General features: G+C 34.5%; 1 protein-coding gene across 1 annotated transcript in view; it reads left to right on the forward strand.

The window, feature by feature from the left end:
- Window positions 1-23605, forward strand: part of LOC150105132 (protein O-mannosyl-transferase Tmtc3-like) — a 318113-nt gene that overhangs the window by 55010 nt on the left and 239498 nt on the right. The window contains exons 2-3 of the mRNA XM_090395125.1: window positions 13314-13429; window positions 17696-17868. Coding sequence (XP_090251251.1) covers window positions 13343-13429; window positions 17696-17868 — 260 coding nt within the window. The 5' untranslated portion in view covers window positions 13314-13342. The remainder of the gene's footprint in view (window positions 1-13313; window positions 13430-17695; window positions 17869-23605) is intronic.

Here is a 23605-nt window from a genome sequence, read left to right on the forward strand (position 1 = left end):
CTTACAGAAAAGTTATTTCTAGAAAGAAATCTGTTTCAAGTACTTTCTGTCATGGATTTTTTTTTTTCTCGTTTTGTCACACCTGTGACAATGACACTGTCATATCTTGGCGAACGTCAAAACTGCACGCGTAATCTCTGATATTAAGTGCCGTAGAGGCTGTGAATATGCATAGCTCCTCGCTCACGATATCGATCGCACACGCTTGGTGTTCGCATGTGGTTGTGATAGGCGCAACTACGATAGAACTAGGAGAATGACTAAAAAAAAAAAAAAAATGGGATATAAATGTACAGCCTGATAATGAATTTATGATTTATTACCAAAATGTATTAGCGAAGAATTTTATCATGGGTATCGCAAAATTTAGGATCGTGATAATTGGGAAAATGTATTAAATCAGTTTATTTACGTTTAAGCCTGCGTTTACAAACCTGTTTTTTGTCTTTGAAGATGCAAACTTTTTACCAGTAAAGCGTGATTTCTTACTTTAAGAATGTGCATCATGCATAAACAATATTTAAGTCGAATTCTCGCCAGCATTATTGCTGCACATCCAAATACTACATTCTCCGCCTAGTAGAGAATGTCAAGTATAAAAATAATGTACTAACTTCACCCTGACTCACAGTTAAAGCTTGTACATCTGTGCGTTACATTAGAGAAGTGTCATGTGCCAAATGGTCTTGCATGTCACCAGAAGTTTATTTCAGAATCTTACCTATCAGCCGAAAGCATATATAAATACGAGGATGGTCTGAAAAGTTCTCGGCCTAACAATGAAAAAACGAATTTATAATTTCAAAATTATTTTTATTTTTCAACATCATCTCCCTTAAGAATAATACATTTATTACAGCAATGCTCCAGCGCTATTACCCCATCTTACTGTTGCAGACTGAGAACCATTACATGGTTCTCAGTAAGATCTGCATAATACTCCTCTACAGCTGTAATCACTTCTTGATTCGAAGAAAAACGCTGACCAGCGAAGAAGAGTTTTAGTTTTGGGAAGAGATAGAAGTCAGAATGAGCCAAATCTAGAGAATAGGAGGGGGAAAAGATGTTCCAATAATTCATAGTGCAGATCCCTTAATTTTCCCATTGCCAAAACACCTCTGTGGGCAAGTGCATTGTCCTGATGAAAGATGATTTTTTTCTTCTGCAAACCGGGTCTTTTCTCACGAAATTTTTCATCCAGTCTGGTTAAAAGATCGATATAATATTCCCCGATTATTGCTTTGCCCTTTTCAAGATAATTAAAAAATAAACAAAATGCCTTTAGCATCCCAAAACACCGATGCCATGAGCTTTCCTGCTGATGGAACCGACTTTGTCTTCTTTGGCTCTGAACAACCGGCTTCTGTCCACTGTTTTGACTGCTGTTTGAAGTCTGGTGTGTAATGGTGAATCCAAGTCTTATCCATAGTAATACGTCGACGCACAAAATCAGTTTTATTCTTGCTAAAACGCTTCAAGCACTGTTCAGAGATTTTCATGCAAGTGCGTTTTTGATCTGCTGTAAGCAAGCGCGACACCCAACTTGCTCAAAGCTTTTTCATTTGCAATTCTTCATTTCAAAATATATCCTACACGTTCTTTTGAAATGCCTATAGTCTCAGCAATTTCACGCACTTTGACTCGCCGGTCATCCAATACCATATCGTGCACTTGATCATTGGTTTCTGGTGTTGTTACACTTTTTGGACGTCCTTCACGTGGATCATTTTCAAGGCTGGTACGTTTGAACTCGGAAGCCCATTTCGTAATTGTCGAAAACGAAGAAGAAGAGTGCCCATAAATTTTATGAACTTCGAATGATTTCTTTCGGCGTTAAACCTTCTTTTACCAAAGAATTTTATAACCGCGCGAAACTCAATTTTAGCCATTTCAAGGGATACAGACAACACTTTTCCTTCAGACAGCTCTATAAAACAAACTACTTGATAGAATGACTTGCAATTTCACATGGATGCTTACGAAAGATGTACCACCTTGGAAAAAAAATCTCTTGTCATCTATGGTCTAGGCCGAGAACTTTTCATATCACCATCGCATATTACAGTGGTGTTCAACCTTTTTTACTACGCGAGCTACTTTTCTATAAAATGTTATTCGGCGATCTACTCTCTTATATAGATCACGTTCCCCAACCTGATATCTGACTACGCACAAATAAAGAACCAAAAAAAAAAAAATACATAACTAAAAACTTTATTTGTGTATTTAAAAATTTATTTATTACTTTTAATTATTTTAATACAACAAATATTTTAATACAAAAAAAAAAAAGTATATTGGAATAAAATATTTATTTCTCTATTGTGGAAAACCGAAGTTAGAAAAAACAACAGATTGATTACAAACTCACAAGTTACAGGAAATGCTGGTTGATTAAAAAAAAAAAAATTAATGTGAAATTTAGCATTGTTTGGACCTCGCAATATTTTCATAGTCAAGTTGATATGAAAAACTTGCCAATCGCAATCATCCAAATGATCATTTGTATTTTGGTTTCTTAATTGATTTTTTATGACGGTCATATTTGAAAAAGCAGATTCTGACAAGTATGTCGATCCGAAACACGATAGAATTTTTCGCGCAATATCAGCTAATATTGGGAATTTTTCATTTGCATACTTCCAAATGACTTCATTGTTTATTGATTTTAAATGTAAACTATTCTGAATGTTTGCTATCTCAAGTTCTACTTCAGCTTGGTTTATATCAAACAGCCGACTAATTTTATTTGAAATTTCTGTGATGTTCAAGTTTTCTTGAAATGGATTATTGATAAAAGATACAATCATTTCAGTTTTATTGAAATCTTTAAATCTTGAATTTATTTCTTCCTCAACTAATTCTATTTCACGAATAAATTCTTTTAAATCATAGCGAAGCATTTCTTGATTTTGTTCAAAACATTTTAATAAATATGGGAGATGTCTAAATTCGCAGTCATTTATATTTTTCTTTAATAAAAGTAAGTATTGTTGGAAAGTTTTTATTGAACTTAACATGTTAATTAAATTTTTATCTCTACCTTGTAACTCTAAATTTAAATTGCTTAATTTCGTACAGAAATCTACTAAAAATGATAAGTGTAACAACCATCTTTTATCACTCAATTGTGGATAAATATCTCCTTTTTCATCAAGAAAATTTTTATATCGTTAATTAATACAAGAAATCGTTCTAAAAATTGACTTCTGCTGAGCCAACGAACATTATTGTACAACAGAAATTCCCTATCATCATCTACCTGTAATTTAAATAACCGCCGTTCCAGGGCTTTTCCTCGAACAGAATTTACAATTTTAAATGTAATATCCAAAACATCTTTTGTGTTTAATCTTTTACTACACAGTACTTGTTGGTGAATAATACAGTGGTACGTTAAAAAATCTGGATATTTGTTATCGTTTTTACATAAGGAAATGAAGCCTGATTTATTACCTATCATTGCAAGAGCACCATCAGTAGTAATATAGACACAAGTTTAAAAAGCGGAAGTTTGTGTTGTTTCACAAATTCATCAAATGCCGAAAAAAAATGTCTTCTCCCCTAGTCCTTCCCAATAATGGTATAATTTTCAAAAGTTCTTCTTTACTTGAATAATCTTGAAATACCTTTAACTGAGCAATATCAGTGAAGTCGTTTGATTCATCAAATTGTAATGAAAATGCAACACACTGGTGAATGTCTGACATTAACCTGGCCTGGAAACTTTTCTCCGGCAATTGGAACTCTTCCTTTCGGCAATTTGAAACCTTGTCTGCAGCCTAGAAGTAGTCTCTCTCTAGCGACGTCTCGAACCGAGAGGCTCCTTTCTGGAAGCGGGAAACTCCTCTCTCAAGCAACGTGGATTAGGGCAGTCTCTCTGATGGCGACTCTAGACCGGGCGGCCTCCTCTCTGACAGCAATTCTGGAACCGGGATCCCTTCTGCTTGCTTCAGTCCCTTTATATTAGGCCTCTTCTGAGACCTCGCATGAAGTTTGGCAACCCCCAAGGAATCGGTATGAATCCTTCATCTTAAGTTTCAAGTTCGGCACGCCTTTTGTTCTCCTCTGCTTTCTTTTGATTGTAAGTTGCCGGCCATCGGAAAGTTGTTTGAACTCTTTCTGACTGACTTCGGAGATGTTTACACTTAGAGCCTGCAAGCCTTTCTCATACATACAAGTTTCAATAACAATCTTTCTAATGCCGCCATGTACAGCTTCGGCGACAAAAACATTGCTTTTGTTTTTAACACTCTAACATATTCTTATTAAAGCAGTATATACAGTTAGCTTCAAAAGAGTTATTTACAAAAACATCTAATACAAACTATACCGAGACAAACAAAGTTTATTTTTTTACAATATTTACATGGGACTTAACCTAAGTAAAAAATCGATGTAATGTGCTTTGGAATATTTAATATTGAAGCTACAATCGAGTTTTTACACTTTGTGTATAATCGTATTCACTCGGCTCGCTATTTGACTTCCACTGATCCAAATTAATTCATTTACTCGGACTTATAAGAAAATTACTGATTTGACAATTTTAACGAAAAATAAATAAACAATAGCAATACACTTAAAGCGAATTAAAAATAATAAAATATAATGATAAATAAAATATTATGTTTTCAGTTTTAATTAAATTTGTAAGTAAGGAGGAATACACAAGAGATCGACCAAAAATTGCTCTGCAATCGACTGGTCGATCGCGATCGACAGGTTGAACACCCCTAGTATATTATATACTGTGGTTTAAAATGTTCCTCCGTTTTTGGAACCTACACTTTGATATCCTTTTTGTTAATCAAAAGCTAAAAAGCACAAAGGCTAACAAAATACGATGACCTTGCTTCGGCTGATGTCAATAGCGTGTTAAATTTCTTAAATATTCATTATTATTTTTTAGGAATAAAAATAATATATCTTCTAAATATAACACGTTATTAATCAATATGCCAGTCATATGTTTACTAGTACAGTACAGTGTTTATTGAACACAATTAGTAAAGGTAGGAACACGGGATAATGACACAAAGCATATTACGCATGCTCTGATAATGGTTTTAGTTTTGGTGATGGTTTTATGTACTTTGTTTTAAGAGGAAAGAATAGCACTTAAGCCGAAAATTTAGTTAAGTCAGCATGGGGATTATTAAGCTATTAAAAGTCAGTTATAATCAATTGCTTGCGCGAACCCCTTTGTCTTGCTTACAGGATAAAAATGAAATTGGAATTTCCAGCAACCGGAGAACTAACTGCAGGTAAATTAACGTCGGATGGAAGAAATTTATCTTGCGTTAATTTCTTTAGAATTTCAGCAGTTGTGAAATTAAAAAGATGTACTGTATGATACAGTCGATCATCTGTCAGAAGAGCAATCAAAAAAAGAAAATCAATGTTAGATGTTTCAAATATACTTTATTATTATTGTGGTTGTTGTTGTTGTTAAGATGTGTTTTGATATGTTAAGCTATTTTCTGATGGAATTTTAACCACGTTTTAACTAAATTGCGCTTCTACTGATGTCCCATGACATCTGAACTACTTTGCCATGGACAGAGAAGCGTCTTAGAATCGGAAAAGATGTCCAACCGTTTGATCGTTATGAAACTAGAAACACGCCGAATGAAGTTTACATCTCTCTCCCTCTCTCTCTCTCCCCCCCCCCATTGGCAGTGTCACTGATAACAATGAAACTCCGTTTCACTGTTTATCAATGACATCGAGATTCGTTTGAGCGAACTATCTCTACCAGATCCCTTCCTTTGTCGCTGATTAAGTAAGATTCATCGGAATGGAAAAGAGAATAAAAGAAGAAACTATTCATAAATGCTTAGCAGTAAAAACGATTGCTATGAACAAACGTTTATATAATTAGATTATTCAGTTGAGTGAAATTTTTAAGTAAAATGGCATAATCGCAATACAGACAATGAAGCAGTTAATGTCATTCACCATGCTACTTTGATCTAGTATTTAAACTTGAAGGAATTGATAAATGCTCCCGTCAGTTGCTAATTTTTAATATTCCCAGAAATTATAACATACCCTGCAGGAGTATTCAAAGTGAATTTTGAATCGATTAAAATGCAACGATCGTATAAATTGCACTGCTGGCAGTGTTTATCTGACGATTCTTAAATGCTTAGAATATACTGTCTTTAAAGTTCAGATTTTTCTTCAGGTTATCTTCTAGAATAGTATTTTCCAACATAATTCCCTTGCCCTACTATCTCTATAGATCTTCAATGCAGCCTGTTAATACCGTAATCCATTTCTCCCCCTTGCATCTGTTGAGTCCAAGTAACGTGCATTCTTTGTAACCAATTAATGCTCTGGTAGAGCAAATAGTCCTGTCTCTATGGTGTATTATGGCTGTCAATTGTCAACAGGCCGGCTGTTTTTCTAGATGAAAAATACGCCTCCCAGGAAACAAAACTCTTCCATCTCCATATGAAATTGGTAACTGATTTTGGCTAACTGGAAATGGACATAATGGATTCCAGTTATGCTGAATAGCGCTCGTGGAAATCTCTGTAGAAAAGATTCAATGTGAGAACTGACTCTGTGCAACAGTGGCTGGAAAGAGAAAGAGTTTTTTTAACACTTTCATTGCCAAGCTGAAAATTGGAATTTCGTGTGGTGGCCAAATTTTTTTTATTTTTGTATTTAGTTAGCGACGTCCACGCGATAACGCGTGATCGCCCGTTTGGTGGGCTCGCATCGCGCGATATCGCGTGATTGGCAATGAACGTGTTAATCGAATTTAATCGAATTACCCTGTTCTAAAAGCATTGAAAACCTACAACGTTTATAGAGGTTTTTAGTGCACCATCCCCCTATATGAGGATAATGTTCCAGGGTTGGAATTTGTGCAAAATTAGCAGATGAAAAGTAGCATCTTTTGCGAAAAATGAAACACTTTTTATTTTAAACTTGAAGATGCTGTAAAAGTGATGGTTTTTTTTTTTTTTTTGTCAGGAAAGGTTAGGGATAAGTGCCATTCCGAGAAGAGATTATCTGATCTTGACTAAGCATTATTGAAGTTAAAGGAAGATGTCCTTTTTGCATGAAAAATTAAAATAAATAGTGTTTAGGAACATTGATGGTGACCAGAACGTACTGACCTCAATGGAGAATTGTATGGCAGTCAGTGTCCTAAACACTGAGCAGGAAGAACGGGGAATGTTCTCATCCGCAAAACTGGATAAGGTTTAAGGCTAGTGAAAGAAGGTTATTTATCTATATAAGAAAGACGGTGGGTGAAATAACAATCCTGAGGAACTCCTCTATTAGTTGAAGGATATCCCTTACTACGAGTATTCACGCATGGAGAGAAAACTGGAAATTCAGTTACAAAGGTTGGAAGAAAGACCTGAGCCTTCGTAGCTCAGTCAGTATAGACGAAGCCCTTTGGTCGGAAAGACCTGAGTTCGATTCCCGTCAGTAACGTGAAGAACCGTTATCTGGTCTCTTTCGACCGAAGATGAATTAGCCCGTCTCATACGAAGGTAGGGTTTTTTCACCCGGAAATTCGGGATTTTCGTCCCCAAGAACAGGCAAACCGGCCCGTGAACACACATCTACAGACATAGGACACACCAGGAGGCACAGGGCTAACCACCTTATCCTCGATACGGTAGCGGTTAAATAGAGAAAAATCCTCGACACCGCAAGGTGAAAGAGGAGGGAAGGAATAATAATAATAAGATATATACATATATATATATTTTTTTTTCCTTGCAAGAGGCAAGGGTTGAAGAGCGAAATACATTTTCGAAAATGTATATGGCTGTGTTAAATATAACAGTATTTACATGATGGAACTAAGAAAAGAAATGAGAAATATACTTGCCCAGAATGGAGGATTATTTTTAATTCATCATCATCATTACGAACCATGTGCTCACTGCCAGTTGATGTCCGATGTCTGCTTCACTGTCTTCTTCCACCTTTCTTTGTCCAGTGCACAGTGTCGCAATTTTTGTACACCCATTCCAACCAGTCTTTTATATCGTCTATCCATTCTCTGTATGGTCTACCTCTTCTGTTTAAACCATCCAAAATACCAAACATAAATGTCTTTATCTTCCGGTCCTCACTCCAAATAATTGCAGCTTCCGTTTTATAATCTTCTGCTTTAGATTCTGTTTTGGTTGTATCTTCTGATAAAGCTCTTCATTGGTGATTTTCTGTACCATCCTATTCTTAGATGGATTATTGATTCTTGATTCCTTATTTATTACCTACGTTTCAGATCCATACAGTACACCGCTGAAGATGCATGTTTTCCAGTACTCTTAGTTTTGCTTGCAGGCTTATCAATTTACTTTTCCAATGTTATCCATGGCCTTCAGATTTGTTCTTCCCTTTGCAATCCTGATCTTTATTTCTTTTTTTACAGTCCAAGTCATATCTCAGTTTACTTCCCAAATATCTGAATTGTTCTACATTTTCTATATCAGTTCCATCCACTTGTATCTTTTGTTTCATGTTCTTCTCACAAAATACCATTGTCTTTGTTTTTTCCAAGTTCATAACAAGTCTAAATCTCATCCCTTCCTCATTTAACAGTTTCAGTGTGTTTTGTAGTTCTTTTTCGTCTTCTTCAATAATAACAATGTCATCTGCAAATCTCATATTGTTAATTCTCATTCCGTGTACAGATATTCCTTTGGCATCTTCCTTCAGTTTGACTATTGCTCTTTCTAAATGTGCGATGAAAATGGTTGGTGATATTGGGTCTCTCTGTCTAGTACCTCTGCTTGTTTTAAACCATTTCCCCAAATCATCACATATTCTAACTGCTGCAACTGCATTCTGATAAACATCTTTTAATATAGCTATTAGATTTTTATCAATTCCATAGGATTCCAGAACTGCTAATGTCACTTTCTGGTCAATACTCTCAAATGCTTTCTGAAAATCAACAAAGCAAGTATATATGTTTTTTTTTTCTCCTAGCTTTCTCTGCTATTAACCTCATTGTCAAAATCTGTTGAATTGTAGTTCTATCCTTCCTAAATCCTGCTTGCTCATCTGCCATATATGCTTCCAATTGTGTTCTCAATCTTTCTGTCAATATGATCATCATCACTTTACCAAGGTGACTTATCAAGGCAATTATTCTATAATTTTTACATTCTAGCTTATTTCCTTTCTTGTATAATGTTACTAATATTGATTTCACCTACTCCTCTGGCATTTTCCCTTCTTTCCATACCATATTACATAATTGGTGCATTTCTGTAACCATACTTTCACCACCATATTCAATCATTTCTCCAGTAATGTTATCATTACCAGGACTCTTGTTGTGTTTTAGCAGTCCTATTGCTTTTTCTACCTCTCCCCTTAAAATGTCCATATCACGCTCATTACCTGGTGGTGATATCTGCTTCAATTCTTCAGTCAGTTTCCCAACGCTATCTGAATCTAGTTTTTCTTCATATAACTCACTATAGTATCTTGTCCACCGCTGTACAATTTTTTTTATTCATCAATACTCTGCATTTTTCATCTTTAATTGTGGTCTGTTTTGGTTGTCACTTTCTATTAATGGTTCTGATCATTTTGTATACCTCCCTTGTTTTATGCTCTCCATAGTACTGTTCTATATTGTTGCACTGGGCTTCTAACCATTTCATCTTATCCATTCTGACTGCTTTTTTCACCTCATTACACTTTCTTCTGTATTGCTCTTCTATTTGTTCTGATGTATCCCTTCTTATCTTCAACATTCTTTTCTCCTGTACTAACTTCAGTGTTTCTTATGTAATCCATTTCTTCTTGATCTTCTCTTCTTCTGGTACTGTTTCTTCAGCTGCATTTTCTATCGCCTTCATTATTCTTTTCACTCTTAAATTCGAGTTTTTTTCTTTCTCCACACAAGTTTTTCTTCTAACACTGTTCTGTACCTTATTTCTATTTCTGCTTCACTTCTTATTCGTGCTGTATCTCTTCTATTCTGGTGTTGGGGGTTTATATTCCTTTTTTAATTTCATCTTGATGTTTGCAATCACTAAACTATAGTCTGAGTCTATATCCGCTCCTTGAAAAGTTCGAAATTGCTGTACTGATGTTATCCTTCTTCTTTTAATCATAATCATATCAATCATGTTTTTGGTTTTTCCATCATTTTATCGCCACGTCCATTTTCTACACTCCTTTTGTTGGAATCTTGTGTTACAGATCATCATCTCGTGGTCCACAGCAAATTCTAACAATTTTTCTCCTCGTTCATTTCTTTCTCCGAATCCATATTTTCCCATGACTCTTTCCCAACTATCATTATCTATTCCACCTTTGGCATTCCAATCTTCTTCAATAATTAGCACATCTTGCTTTGGTATTGTTTCTATTTCTCTGTCAGATCTTTGTATAATAAATCAATATCCTCATCTGTGCTGTAAGATGTGGATGCATATATCTGGACTGTTGATATGTTGAATGGTTTTGCCTGCAATCTTGCTACTATGATTCGTTCATTGACTGATTTGTAGCCTAACAGTGCCTCTCGAGCTCTAAATTATTTTTAATTGCTCGTTATTAAAAGAATGCGAAACAAATTGTTGGAAAATGAATAGTTCATGTCGAAATCTTTTTACTTTTGCTCGTCCGAAAAGGATCGAAGCAAGTGAAATACGATGCATTTAACCAGAAGAAAACCGGTAATAAAGCAATCTGTTTTAGTTTTCGCAAGAGCGAAAACTAAAACAGATTTTGCTTTATTTCCGAAAACTAAAACTAAAACTTAGTTTCGCTCTTGCAACCTAACCTAATGTGGTTAGGTTGCAAGAGCGAAGAATTTAATTATACCGTATCTGCTAATACATTCTTGAACCACTGATTCAAGAATAATCGTCTCTTAGCATTAAATATATTCTGTTGCCATTAGCAACCATAGCATGATATAGAGCAAAGCTGGAGCGAGATTTTGGGATGCGAAATAATATTATTATTCTGTTTGGATTATCTTTTAGTGAAGAGCCATTCTAATTAGTGCAAGTTTCTGCTATCACACTAGCTAATCTAATACAGCTGGTTCTATGTTGGCACTGGTTTATGGAGACAATCGTTTTTGATATTATTTAACAAAATTTCACTCCTTACGTGCACTCCTTTCTAACATAACGGCTTAAACCATTAGATGGATTTTGGTGAACTTTAATAGTAGCTGGATAATATAATTAAGAAAGCATATTACTTGAACTAAACAGTTCACGGTTATCAATTAACTAGATTAAATCAACGTTATGTCCTTACGAGGTGGGTAGTTTTTATTTCATGTCGTGACTCTATTACTGCTGGTTAGATTACTGTAAATATTAAGTGGGAAAGAAACATCTTTGATCTCTCTCTCTCTATCTATCTGTCTTAATGTGTCCGTCCATCTAGAACAGTGTTACAGACTTATCCATTCCTTAGCTCACTTATAGGCATTTTGCCTTTCGTTGGTGGATTGCAGTAAACAATTGTGTGCTTTTACCATTCTGATATGATGATTCTAATGCTCTTTCTTTTGATAAATGATGGAGAAGGTTATCACTTCAATGCATGATATAAGAGAGAGAGAGAGAGAGAAGTAGGTCTGGATGAAGTTAAAATTTCATGGGATAGATGATTTGCCTGTTGAACTGATCAGAGCTTATGATAGTCCAGTATTGAAGTTATCAGAATAATGAGATTATTGCCGCACTTGTATACAGAAATAACATTATTCTATTACTGCGCAAAGATTTGTGAAAGGATAATGGCAACAAGAATAAGGGATAAAACAGAGAAATGTTTTAAGAAAGCAGTGGCTTTACCAAAGGATGAACATTGTTGATTTGATTTTTGCTGTATGGGAAATAATGGAGAGCGAGAAATGGGAAAAAGCTCACAAAAAGGAGGGAGTCTGGAAAAGTTTGGAAAATATAGGTGTAAGAAAAGAAGAATAGTTATAATCATCAACATATATATTAAATATAAAGAGCTGCGTGAAGACTAAATTTGGTCATTCAGAATGGTTTACACTTGAAGAGCGATGAATAGTGTCCCAGTGTCTGTGTGTGTGTGGGGGGGGGTAGATGATGTAGTGGGCTGGATGCATACAGAAGAATAGAAGAAGCTGGACAAATAGAACAGTGTGGCACACAGAATTATGGGTTCCATATTGATAGCAAGAAGAGTGCAAGCATGGTTTTACATCGAGAGTAAATACAAGTTAACGATGTTAAACTTAATGGGCAAGTCTTGAAGAGCAGTGAAAACTTCAGATATTTGAGAAGTGTAAATCTAGTTATGAAAGTTTAGATCAGGAGATAGTGAGAAGGATTTCACTGGGCAAATCTTTTTACAATGTAAGTGGCACTTTAGGATAATGAAGTGCCACTGAAATGTAAGCTTTTGATTAACAGAAGTTACTTTCAGCCCATTTTATCTTATACAGCAGAAACATAAGAAGTAAAAAGAAACATAAGTAAAATATAAGCAGTGGAAGTGGAAGTTTCGAGGACAAAGCAAGGAAAGATAGAATAAGAAATGTGAATATTTGGAATGTTGAACGAACATGTTGAAGAAATGCTAGTGAACTCCCTCTTGAAGTTGTTTGGACATATAATAAGAATCAATTTTACTAAGAAGAATTTATAGAAGGTGAAGGGACCAAGAGAAAATTTAGGGCGAAAAAAAATAAAAATACTAGAATTACAAGTGGTTGTTTGCTGTTGTTGATAATGATCCTTTAATTTCTATAATTTGCGAATTTATTCTTATATAATTCCTATAATATATTTTAATATAATATAATTCATGCAATATATGAAATTTATTTCATCTATATGAAATAATATGAACTTACTTCAGTAAAGTTACATGATTTCTGGTTTTAATTAAAGTAAAATTTCAGTGTCCAATTTTATTTTTCTTTCAAGTTACTTGATACATTTCAAAATTCCCAAGCTTTTCTGTTTCGTTTTTAAACTTTCGTAACCCTCTAATCACGAGATAATTTACGTTTTGAATTTTTAATGATTTAAACTTACAATTCTTGCTCCTGGGTCTCATATTTTTCAGTATTCTGATTAGCGGTTTCCTTTTACTGCCACCGGAAGACAATTCGATGCAAGCGAAAATAATTTAATCTTTTCGTCTGCGTTATGGCGTACATGCATTTCGCTTGTGTTTCTCTTATATATAATTAGTGTGTAATATATAATTAAAGTATTATTTGGAAAGCACGAATAGAGTGAAGACAAAGTCTATTATCACTTTTCTACAATCTAGATTTAATTTGTAACTTAAACTCATTTGTATTTTAACAGATTACTGGAGTCTTCTTCGTTCAATTGTGATGACAGGTTTTGCGACGTTATGTAAAGAACAAGGAATTACTGTAGTTGGAATATGTGGTGTATATGAAGTATGTGTCGTACAAAAGGTAAGAAATTAAAAAATAAAATTTATTGGTTCATTAAGAAGTACGTTTTTTTCTCTCTTTTTCTCACTTGCCAATTTCGCTCATCATGTCTCTAAAGTTTTGAGTCTGAAAATTATTATTGCAAGTTTTAAAAAAAAAAAAATTGTTGCTCAAGGATGCACCAACGAAGTAATTTTATCATTAGGTAGAGGATTGCACAACCGTCTTGCATCCAAGTCGCAATCACTTGAATTATCTTTTCCCCCGTAGCAATGTCGTTTTACTACCAGTTCCTATAACGAATTGAATTACTTTATAACAGAATTATGTTCGGTAGCATTTTTAAGTTTCGGAAGGCCACACAACAACAACAAAAAAGATAAATCACAACTTTTTTTTTTCGTCCTCCTCCAGTGAACTGACATGATAAAATTTAGTTTGTTAAATCCAGTAATTAAATTTCACACAATATCTGTAACTAATTATAGTCGTGTTTGCTTTTAGAATTAAAAGTTGAACATCGATTTCATCACGGAGAGAACTCTTTGTAAGATAGAGCGAGGCAGTTTTAGTGTGTCGGCTTAGTGTAGCTATAATATAAAAATAGAATATAAAAGTTCTGCGCTGTCTCGATCACCATCAGATTCCATTGCGCTGTGTGCTGCCAGCGAGATGACGCTTGAGTTTCTCATTAGCGCGAAGTTTGTGTGTTTGTGTTTTTATGAGACGTTTGGCAACTAACGCCCTAACATATTACGTCCAGGTAATCTAAAAGATTCGAAGTATTTGGCAGCCTATCGCAATAAGTAACGGCGTCATGTTGTGTACATAATAAAAGATTATATAGTAGACGAAGAGGAGAGTATTATATCTTTTATTTCATATATGTTTGCAAAAAAATCGATACGATATAGTGTTGGATATCATTTTAGAGATTGTCTAAGAAAAGCTTGACTTCCATAGCTTGATTACGGGCGCAGTCATGAATTCTTAAAATAATCAGGCGAGCTAAAATTTAGTTTTAGATTAGTATATGCGACTTTTTTTGTTGTTGTTGTTGGTTTAACAATGAATTTTTTTTCTTAAAAAATGGAAAAAATTGAAATATTTTAAATGTTGTGATATAAAATTACCGAAGATTTTTGATGTGAGCAGCTGCCTGTATTATTTGAGCTGCAACACAAACCTTGAGATTCAATATGCGAATTTCAGAATTTTTAGTAATGAACAAAATAAGTTTGGGAACCACTAGCATAATTTGTTTAGCGTATTTGTCACTGAACTCATACAGCAGTCGATAGCATGCAGTTCTTTTTCAACTTATTAAAATTGTTATATCAGTAAACCTCATCAGAAATTATCCGTAAGACGTCATTGAGTCTAAATAACAAAAATAGATATGCCCAATATTCGGTTTTCTTAATGATTTACATACTCCCGCCTGGTTGGCCGAGTGGTTAGCATATCTGCTCTCCAGCCGCGGGTTCGAATCCCGTCGTGGGCATAGATATGTTTGTGATTGTCTGAAAATCTAGTGGGATGGCGTTGGTGTAGATGATGATGATGGTAGTTGCGGTTGGTGGAGACAGAGAGTTGTAGAATAGGTGCCCTCCCTCGATAACTCTTTGGACTCCCTGGAGGTGTCACGTAATAATAATACTCGAATGCATTTTCCCCGAGTTAGAATCCCGTTTAGAACGCGAAGAACCTTTATCAGGGCTTTTTTAGTGGAAGGTAAGTTAGCCATTTTCATAAATACTGAAGGGATTTTCTGGTTGCCGGATGAAAAACCCGAGTTTCCCGGTTTTTTTCCATCCCACAACCGGATAAACTGCTAGGGGAACAATGATGTAAAATTTCTGACGTTATCTACATTATGGGTGTTTCAAAACTGCAAGAAATATATTTATATATATTGGAATCAACGAAAATTATGCTCAATGCTTGCTTTCTGAATATAAATCAGAATTACTGATTTATCATACTCGAGCAATTTAACAAAACTGTAGTGTTTTTTTATTATAATGACATTTACTACATATGTAGTGTTTATATCGGTATTCTTCTGAATCTTTTCCCTTTCTGTATATTTGTATTCTTTAGAGATTCTCTGATAGGAAAATGAAACTTAGAAATTCTAATTAAAATAAATAATAGTCAGGTGCTGTGTGGCCTCTTACGTATCGTATATTACGATAGGTCGCGATAGAGGAATGGCCTTATAGGTTTGATTCCGGTTAACAACCAGAGGAACTTTTTCTGTCACATTTTTCAAATCTCAGGCTCGTTTAAGTATTATTTTTCCCCTTCGAGAAGGAACTCAGTTTTTACTTCGCACATCAAAATAACTGACTGTATAACTTGGTGATTTCTCACAGTAATTCTGCTTAGGATTAGGAACACAAGATGGTGGTATGGTGGTGGTGGTTGTCTGCCACATACTCGTATGTTTTTATGTATGCACACGGCTTGCAAAGCGCCAACCTTCTGATAATAATGACAAAAGCAAAGCAAAAAAACTTAAGGTTAGTGTTTCACACATTCCCTTTAGGTCATAAAAATGCATTTGGATTCATGCATTTTATTTCATCAGTCTGTTACAGTTTCATTTAATCCGCGACATAGATAAAATCCATAAAAACATAAATAAATCTTCTAACACCATTTTAAGTTCGTATTGCAAAACATGTAAGTAGCTGTTAGATTTTTTGTACGTAGGCAAGTACCAAAATTTGTCGAGCTATCTCAGTTTTTATTTCAGTCAGGCTTCAGTTTGTTTCAGGGGGAAAAAAAAAAGCCAAAACATTTTGAAATCATATATAGCAGTATCTCGAAATGTTATTTTTTATAATTATAGCGGCAAATAATTAATAATTTTAGCTGACATTAAAATTGGATTGTAACAAAAAAAAAGTTTTAGGAAAATGGCATATTAGGTCTATATATTATTTACCTTCATCCACTACAACACGATACAAGCGAGTATATTGTTAATAGTTCTGGTCCCGTTGGAATTGTCCTCCACCCAAGCTTTCCACCGAACTTTCATTATTGCCATAAATTCTGTCCTCTTAGGTACTAATACCGCCCTATTTTATCTTCCTTATTATCACATCATTCTACATATTACGTGAGATCGCAGGTGGTGCAGACCTTGACGCGGATGATAGCTGCTGTAAGCCTGTTCTGTACATCGCGCTGATCAGCCTTCAGACAACAGCTGATTCCGTTCAGTTAATTTATTGGAAATTTGAAAGAAAAAAAAAAGAAGTCCCAACACATTAAATATTAATTCATTTACTACTAATGCGTTTATGGGACTCGTAAGGCCGAACGTATAATCGAATTCGTCTTCACTCTATAATTTCCCAATAACTAAGATGTTTTTTTAAAAGTTTTCTCGTCAATAAATAGATTTATTAAACCACTTTTTATATCGGTGAACTATTGCATTTCGATTATTTTTATGCGAGATTAGAGGCTAACAGAAACTCATCTACTGAAAGCTGTTCAGTTTAATAGAAGAGATTGAATGCTGGTTCGCGTACATTCCATGAATTAACTTAATTAACATTCCTTTGATTGGGTAATTAGCAAATGTAATTAACTCAGTTTACTCGATTCCAGTTTTCCGATTTGAATATTAACAGTTTTTCAAATCAAACCATACAGATATCATTTTTTCTTTCCCAACCGACTACATTGCGATCAAGGCAGCAATGGTAGAATGGTAGTACTCAGTCTATAAATAAAGCAACCCTTCTGCCTTGGAGTAGACGTCTGTTATTGTGAATCAGTTCTGATTTCCGGCACATTTTCATCCTTTGCTCTTTTTGTGGACACCCTAAGGTCATTCCACTTTTGAACTCCGCAACAATTCGAACACTTCAGTGTCGCTTGTGGTTTCTTTTACAGAATATTTTATTCTGTGTCAGTGGTTTCGGTAGCACTTTGTAAACTTTGAAGCAGCATTTATACATACGTTTTTATTTTTATTTACTGACTATTGAATGATGTTAGAATGACACATTTGTTGCAGATAACCCGACAGACTATAACACTGCCACCTTGCGATGAATTTCGTTAACGATTGTCTTATGACCATTTCCAAAACTTTTTGATTAAATATCGTTTTTTTTTTAATTGAAAATATTTTGATTAAAATTGAAACATTTATTGCAAATGTAATTTATTGTATATGTTATGGAGTATTCTGTCTTCTCAATTTAAATGCCATTGATAAGTATTAAGTTATTTTAGTATTTCTAATAATGCTTTTGTTTTCAGCTCAAGATATCAAAAGTACTTCGTCTTCAGAGGTGGTGGACTTCATTCAAGGGTCCTTCACAACCAGCATTACGAGCTATGTCACTGAGATTGCTGTTGTTATTTGGATCGATGTTATGTCTACTCGTCATCAGACTAAAAATAATGGGCTCACAGCTTCCAGTATTTAATAAGTATGTCGCTATTTAGAAAAAATAAAATCATAATCAGCTAAAGCATTTTTGAAGCTGAATACACTGAGGGGGGAAAAAATTACGAAAGTGATCATAATGTTAAAAATAATTAATAAAATCAGAAAACATAACTATATTTAAGTGATATATTCAGTTAGCTGCATTATCATCGCGAATAATGATTCTTGTAATAATAGCATCGAACTAGCTTCTGGGCAGAAGGAACGTATAAACACAGTTAATTCCGTAACCAATCTCATGGTTATGGATCTAACTCTGTTTTTTCAACAATTTCCCACCTGTTGAAAACTGACAAGAAAAGATTTTCTAATTCAAAGCAGGATTGCGTTTGAATGGTTACAGAATACTGATAAGGCAACGGTCTTCTCTACCATGTCATGCAAGATGGTGTCCAAGTATTATTCAGTTTCTTACAGAAAAATGAAACGCATGCTATCGATTAATGTATGCCAAAGAATGTAATAGTTGAATCAAAAATCAATGGAACAAAATTTTCTGGATTAAATCAAAAATTAACTTACCCGGAATTTTTTTTTATATGTCTCTCTCACACTCCAAAGTCTATAGTATATCAACACCGAGGGCGGGCTAAGTAATTTTTATTATTTCATTTATTTTTTGTATTCTTATTTCTTATATAGTCCAGAAACCCTGTTCTAGAGACCAAACATGGAAGTTTTTCCAAGCCATTCCAGGCTTTCAGTAAACAAGAAAGTAATCTAACACCTAGTGATGAAAAGTTTCCATCCATCCAAGCTCACGACTGTTGGCTGGTACATTACCTACTCGGATAACCAAGCCGGAAAAAGTTCTTTCTCAATGTTTTGAAAGAAACATTAAGTTCCTGTTTAGTCAGATATCACTCGGAAAAGACTACAAGTGGGTGTGATTATGTCAAAATGATGTCGTCATTATTAACATCATCATCATCTTCCATTTCAACGACCTGTCATGTCCAAAGAACTCATCTCAGAAAAAACTTGCTTACTGCTTATAATAAGACGGTTAATCCTATCTGCATTGTCTGCCATCTTTGTGTGTGTGTGTGTGTTCTTCTGGTCGGTTTGTCTGTTTTGTGGGATGAAGAACTCGAGAAGAAAAAAAAACCTTCCATCTTCGCATCGGATTTCAAGCATTCAACTGCTTAAATATTTTATTTCAAAATTCCTTAGCCCACCAAGGGCGGGAATTCTTCAAAAAAAAAAAAAAAAAAGATACTAAGGAATTTTCATACTTTTTATTATTTCATTTATTTTTGGTATTCTTATTTTTTATATAGTCCAGAAACCCTGTTCGAGAGACCAAACATGGAAGTTTTTCCAAGTTCTTTTAACCCTTTCCTCTGTATGAAATTAAAAAATTAAAGTTATATACACGCAGCATAAACTTTGAGTGTAAATTTCCGCCATGCGGGTAGTAAAAGCTAAATTCTTTTGTGCATCTTTCTCGAAGAATGAAATCCTGCTCTTCATCAATGGCCTGAATAGCGCAAACTTTAATTAAAACTCAATTGATAACTTTGCCGAAGATGCACTGAGAAACGACGGAGGAGAGGAAGCAGAATTCTCGTAGAGCTCGTTGGGCGTTCCTAGTTCAATAGATAAGAAGTACAAGACATACACATTGTAAAACTCGATTAGCATTACAAGGAGAAGTCATATTCCAAGGATTACTCTAACACCGCGTGATTTACATTTCTATAATGAATTCTGTCGTCACTATGACTTGGAAAGCGACAGTGGACTAATTTAAGGAAAATTTAATTTATTTAACGAACGAGAAAGCAGGTAGCCGAATTTAGGCGGTGAAGGGGATTTGTTGGCAACGAATAGACATTAAATAATTTCCTTAGCAGCTTGGTATCGCAATTTTAGTCGTTGCAATTTGCCCTTTGATGGGAAAGAACCAGGTTCGAATCACTTCTGGGATGCAAGAAACCATTATACTTGCTTTTTTTTTCACTAAAGATGAGTAGAGTTAGTTGGTCTCATATGGATGTCGCATTGCTTACCTTCCCGGAAACTCAGGTTTTTCATCTCGCGCAGGCAAAATATACTATGCCTGGTCTTATTGCTTATGTTCAACCAACCTAACTCAACTTTATCACTTCGGAATGCTAAAATATAACTTTTTTTGTTAGTGTTGTCGTAGTCGTGTTGTTTATTGTAAGCGCACACTTCATAGAACCGAGGTTGGCAATGTGCCAAGAATAGTCAATTCATGCTAAAGGGAAGAAAGAAATAAAGGATGTACGAATTGGTCACCAACACTCGAAATCACTGCTTTATACGTAAATTTTCCAACTGTTGTACAAGCAAAATAGTTACCACTTTAAGAACTAGAATTTTCATAAAAGAAAAGCTAATTTTCCGACGTATATAAACAATTATCCCACGAAACGCATTGATTACCCTATTATCGGAATGGATTCAATTTTCAACCTTAGAATATGTTTCTTTTTTTTAAAAAAAAAAAAAAAAATTGGCAACGCCATTCACAAATGATCCGAATTTTTTGTACAGGATTATTCAGTTTATACAAACTATGGATCTCTACTAGAAATTTGAGATCTCTGTACGTACAGCAGTTTATGTATTTAACTATAAAATTCTTATTTGTCTTTTTAAGAAAATATACTAACATATATGGTCACAATTTGAATTTTATGAATTATTATACATGATTGATAATTTAAAAAAAAAAATTTAATTGTTAATTTAAATTAAAAAGGAATAAAAAATTGACCTTATCTAGAAGTATTAATCTTACAGAATTCAATATCACGAAAAAAAACAGTGACTTCAGGCCACTAGTAAATCTTGTTAGATATTGCTGACTACCTAGCGAAAACTAGGTAGTCAGCAATATCTAACAAGATTTCCGGTTGTTTAAACAGACCAATATGGAACAATATTGTTCTGTACTGTTCTGTTGCAATATTGTCTTAGTCTTAGTTATAATATTTAAGAATTTAAATATTGTAACCAAGACAAGTATACCAGAAAAGTGTAATAAGACCAGTTTTAACTTTGTATCTGAAATAAGAAAATTTGATGACATCAGTAATGAAGAGAGCCACAAAAAATGTGCCGCTAAATCCGTAAATAGACGGATTTAGAATAGCAAACAGAATAGAATGCATAAAGATAGAATAATCTTTAGAGAGAGAGAGAGAGAGTGAGAAAAAAAAAAACAGTTGAAAAACTAAATCTTCTTCTTCGTAGCTCTTTTATCGCGCTTAGTGCAGGATCCGCTATGATTACGCGACTGTGTGAAACCTCAATCGGCTTGTCTCAGAGTCTGGTGTTGGGGTGGAGTGGGGGATTTTTATAACAAGCAAACCTATTTTGGGGGACGAAAAATCCGGGTTTTTCGTTTGAGTTTCTAACTAGAGTCTCCGTACCTCAGTCGGTATAGACGAAGCCCTTTGGTCAGCAAGACCTGGGTTCGATCCCGTCCAAGACGTGAAGAACTTTTATCTTTGTTTCTTTCGATGAAAGGTGAGTTAGCTGGTCTCGTAGGATTTTTTTTCACCCAGAAACTCTGGCAAATAGAATTTTCGGGGTTTTCGTCCCCCAGAACAGGCAAACCTGTTCTAGGAGATGAAAAAACTGTTGGAACACACACTTCTACAGTTCCATATTGTCCCATAAAAATCCGCCACCCCAATACCAGACTGTTTCGTCCCCCAGAACAGGTTTGCCTAAGTTTCACACGAAACTTAAGCAAACCCACGTCTTGGACGGGAATCGAACCGAGGTCTTTCTGAACAAATAGCTTCGTCTATACTGACTGAGCCACGGAGACTCTAATTGGAAAGCCAAATAAACTGTGGAAAGATGAATCGTATTGAATTTTGTCCACACAAGTCTTAGCTAAAGAAGAAAATGGAAGCAGAAAATCGCGTCTAGCGATCACGTGATTTTCAAGTGTTGCCAAATATTCCGTAAGCACTGAACAAAGCTAGAACTCTCAACGGCTAGAACTCAGTTTCAGAATATATGAATCAATACAGAAAAAAAAAACTACCTGTATTTTCTGTAGTCAAATTAGATATAAAAATCCCTGTATTTCTTCTGTCTAACTAGACAGAATCTATATATCATATATATCATATATACCTTATATATCATAAGTATATCTGTGTAACTAACTTGTGGTGCGCTTTCATAATGATAGACTGCCAAAAAAAAAAAAAAAAAAAGGCTGGATTCGAATCTAGTAAGACTAGAGGAACTTTTTATATGCCTATTTCAGCTGATACTCAACTTCTAGTACAAGCAAATAGAGTTTTTATCCTTGAAAATCTGTTTTTTTAATCTCGCAACTTTTTATCCATTCTTATTTTTTTAAATAGTATTATTTTCTAAGTTTCTCCCATTTAGTTATTTATATACCTTTGCTTTCATCGAAAAAAAATTTTTTTTGCTTATTAATTGGAAGTAATTGCTAAGTTTTATTGCAATTTCTACGCTCTATTTTTGTTGTTGTTGTTGTTATTGTTTTTTTTTTCCGATCCCTGTACTGCCTGTTGGTTGCCAAGCAGAGACGTTGTCCATTCGGCTACCCTGTATTCCAGAGCACAACATTTTGCACTGCGGAATGCTTTGCGCTGTCAGGAACTATGCTGGGAAATTCTGAATCTAGGAATGACAGCTTAGCTGAAATTTGCACAAGGAAAAATGGTGAATCAGACAGGCTAACAAGTAGACAGAATGGGTTTGGTTTCACTTTGTAAGGCCTTGATAACATCATACATGAGCTACTGCAGACTGTATCATCCGTTTTTCTTCATGATTGGGAATCTCTGGAATGAGATCAGAGATGATTAGATAAGTTATATCAAGTACTTAGACTAGTTCATTTGGATAATTGGGGGACAGAATTCTAACGTGGAAGTAATACGATCAAGACATAAGTTCGTGAGATTATAGCAGATTAATAGAGAAGTTATTTATAGAGCGGAAGAACAGGAGAACATCTCTGGAAGCTGTAGAAAAGAGCTTGAAGCCAATCTTTATTTGAAGAGTGTAATTGCCAGGAAGAGCAGTGATTATTAAATAGCGTGTGAATTTAATTAAATCTAATCGAATTTAATTAGAGTAAAAACATATTCTAATTAGCATATATATTGTAGTAATTAGAGTGGGACTCTGCGGCGTATCTTACTCCATGGAATTCTGATAATGATACTGCAATAATAATCAAATCTGCACTGGTCGCGATTTGGTTTTGATAAGAAATCCTAACTCCAACGATTTTTCCATTTACTTAAAATAAATGGAACATTAAAAGTTTCAGTTTTTATGTGAATTCAGAACTCAAAGAAAGGAAAATAAAGAAGATGCAACGATTTACTTTGTCTTATTTTATAGAACATATACAATGATGTCTAATGTATAGGACAAAATTATTTTCATTCCGATAATTTTGTCCCAAAGTACTGTTAATCAGTACTTTGGGACGAATGTTAAAATGTTAATCAGTACTTGTAAGTACTGGTTAACATTTATATTTATTATTATAATTACGGCTATTTTGCCTGCTTCAGTTTAGGAGTGTCCCTGTTTAAATGTCATTGGCTATTTACTCACGGATTCTTAGGGCATTGTAGATGTAAATTTATCAAAAAGTATATGCAGCATAAGGAAGAGAAATTTACACATACCCTTTTCTGGGTGTTGCAGCTTTTCTTCTTTCTGCGATGTCCAAACAC

This window comes from Typopeltis vanoorti, chromosome 7 (assembly GCF_054136105.1).
Source record: "Typopeltis vanoorti isolate ZY-2024b chromosome 7, IOZ_Tvanoo_1.0, whole genome shotgun sequence".
Classification (NCBI taxonomy): domain Eukaryota; kingdom Metazoa; phylum Arthropoda; class Arachnida; order Uropygi; family Thelyphonidae; genus Typopeltis; species Typopeltis vanoorti.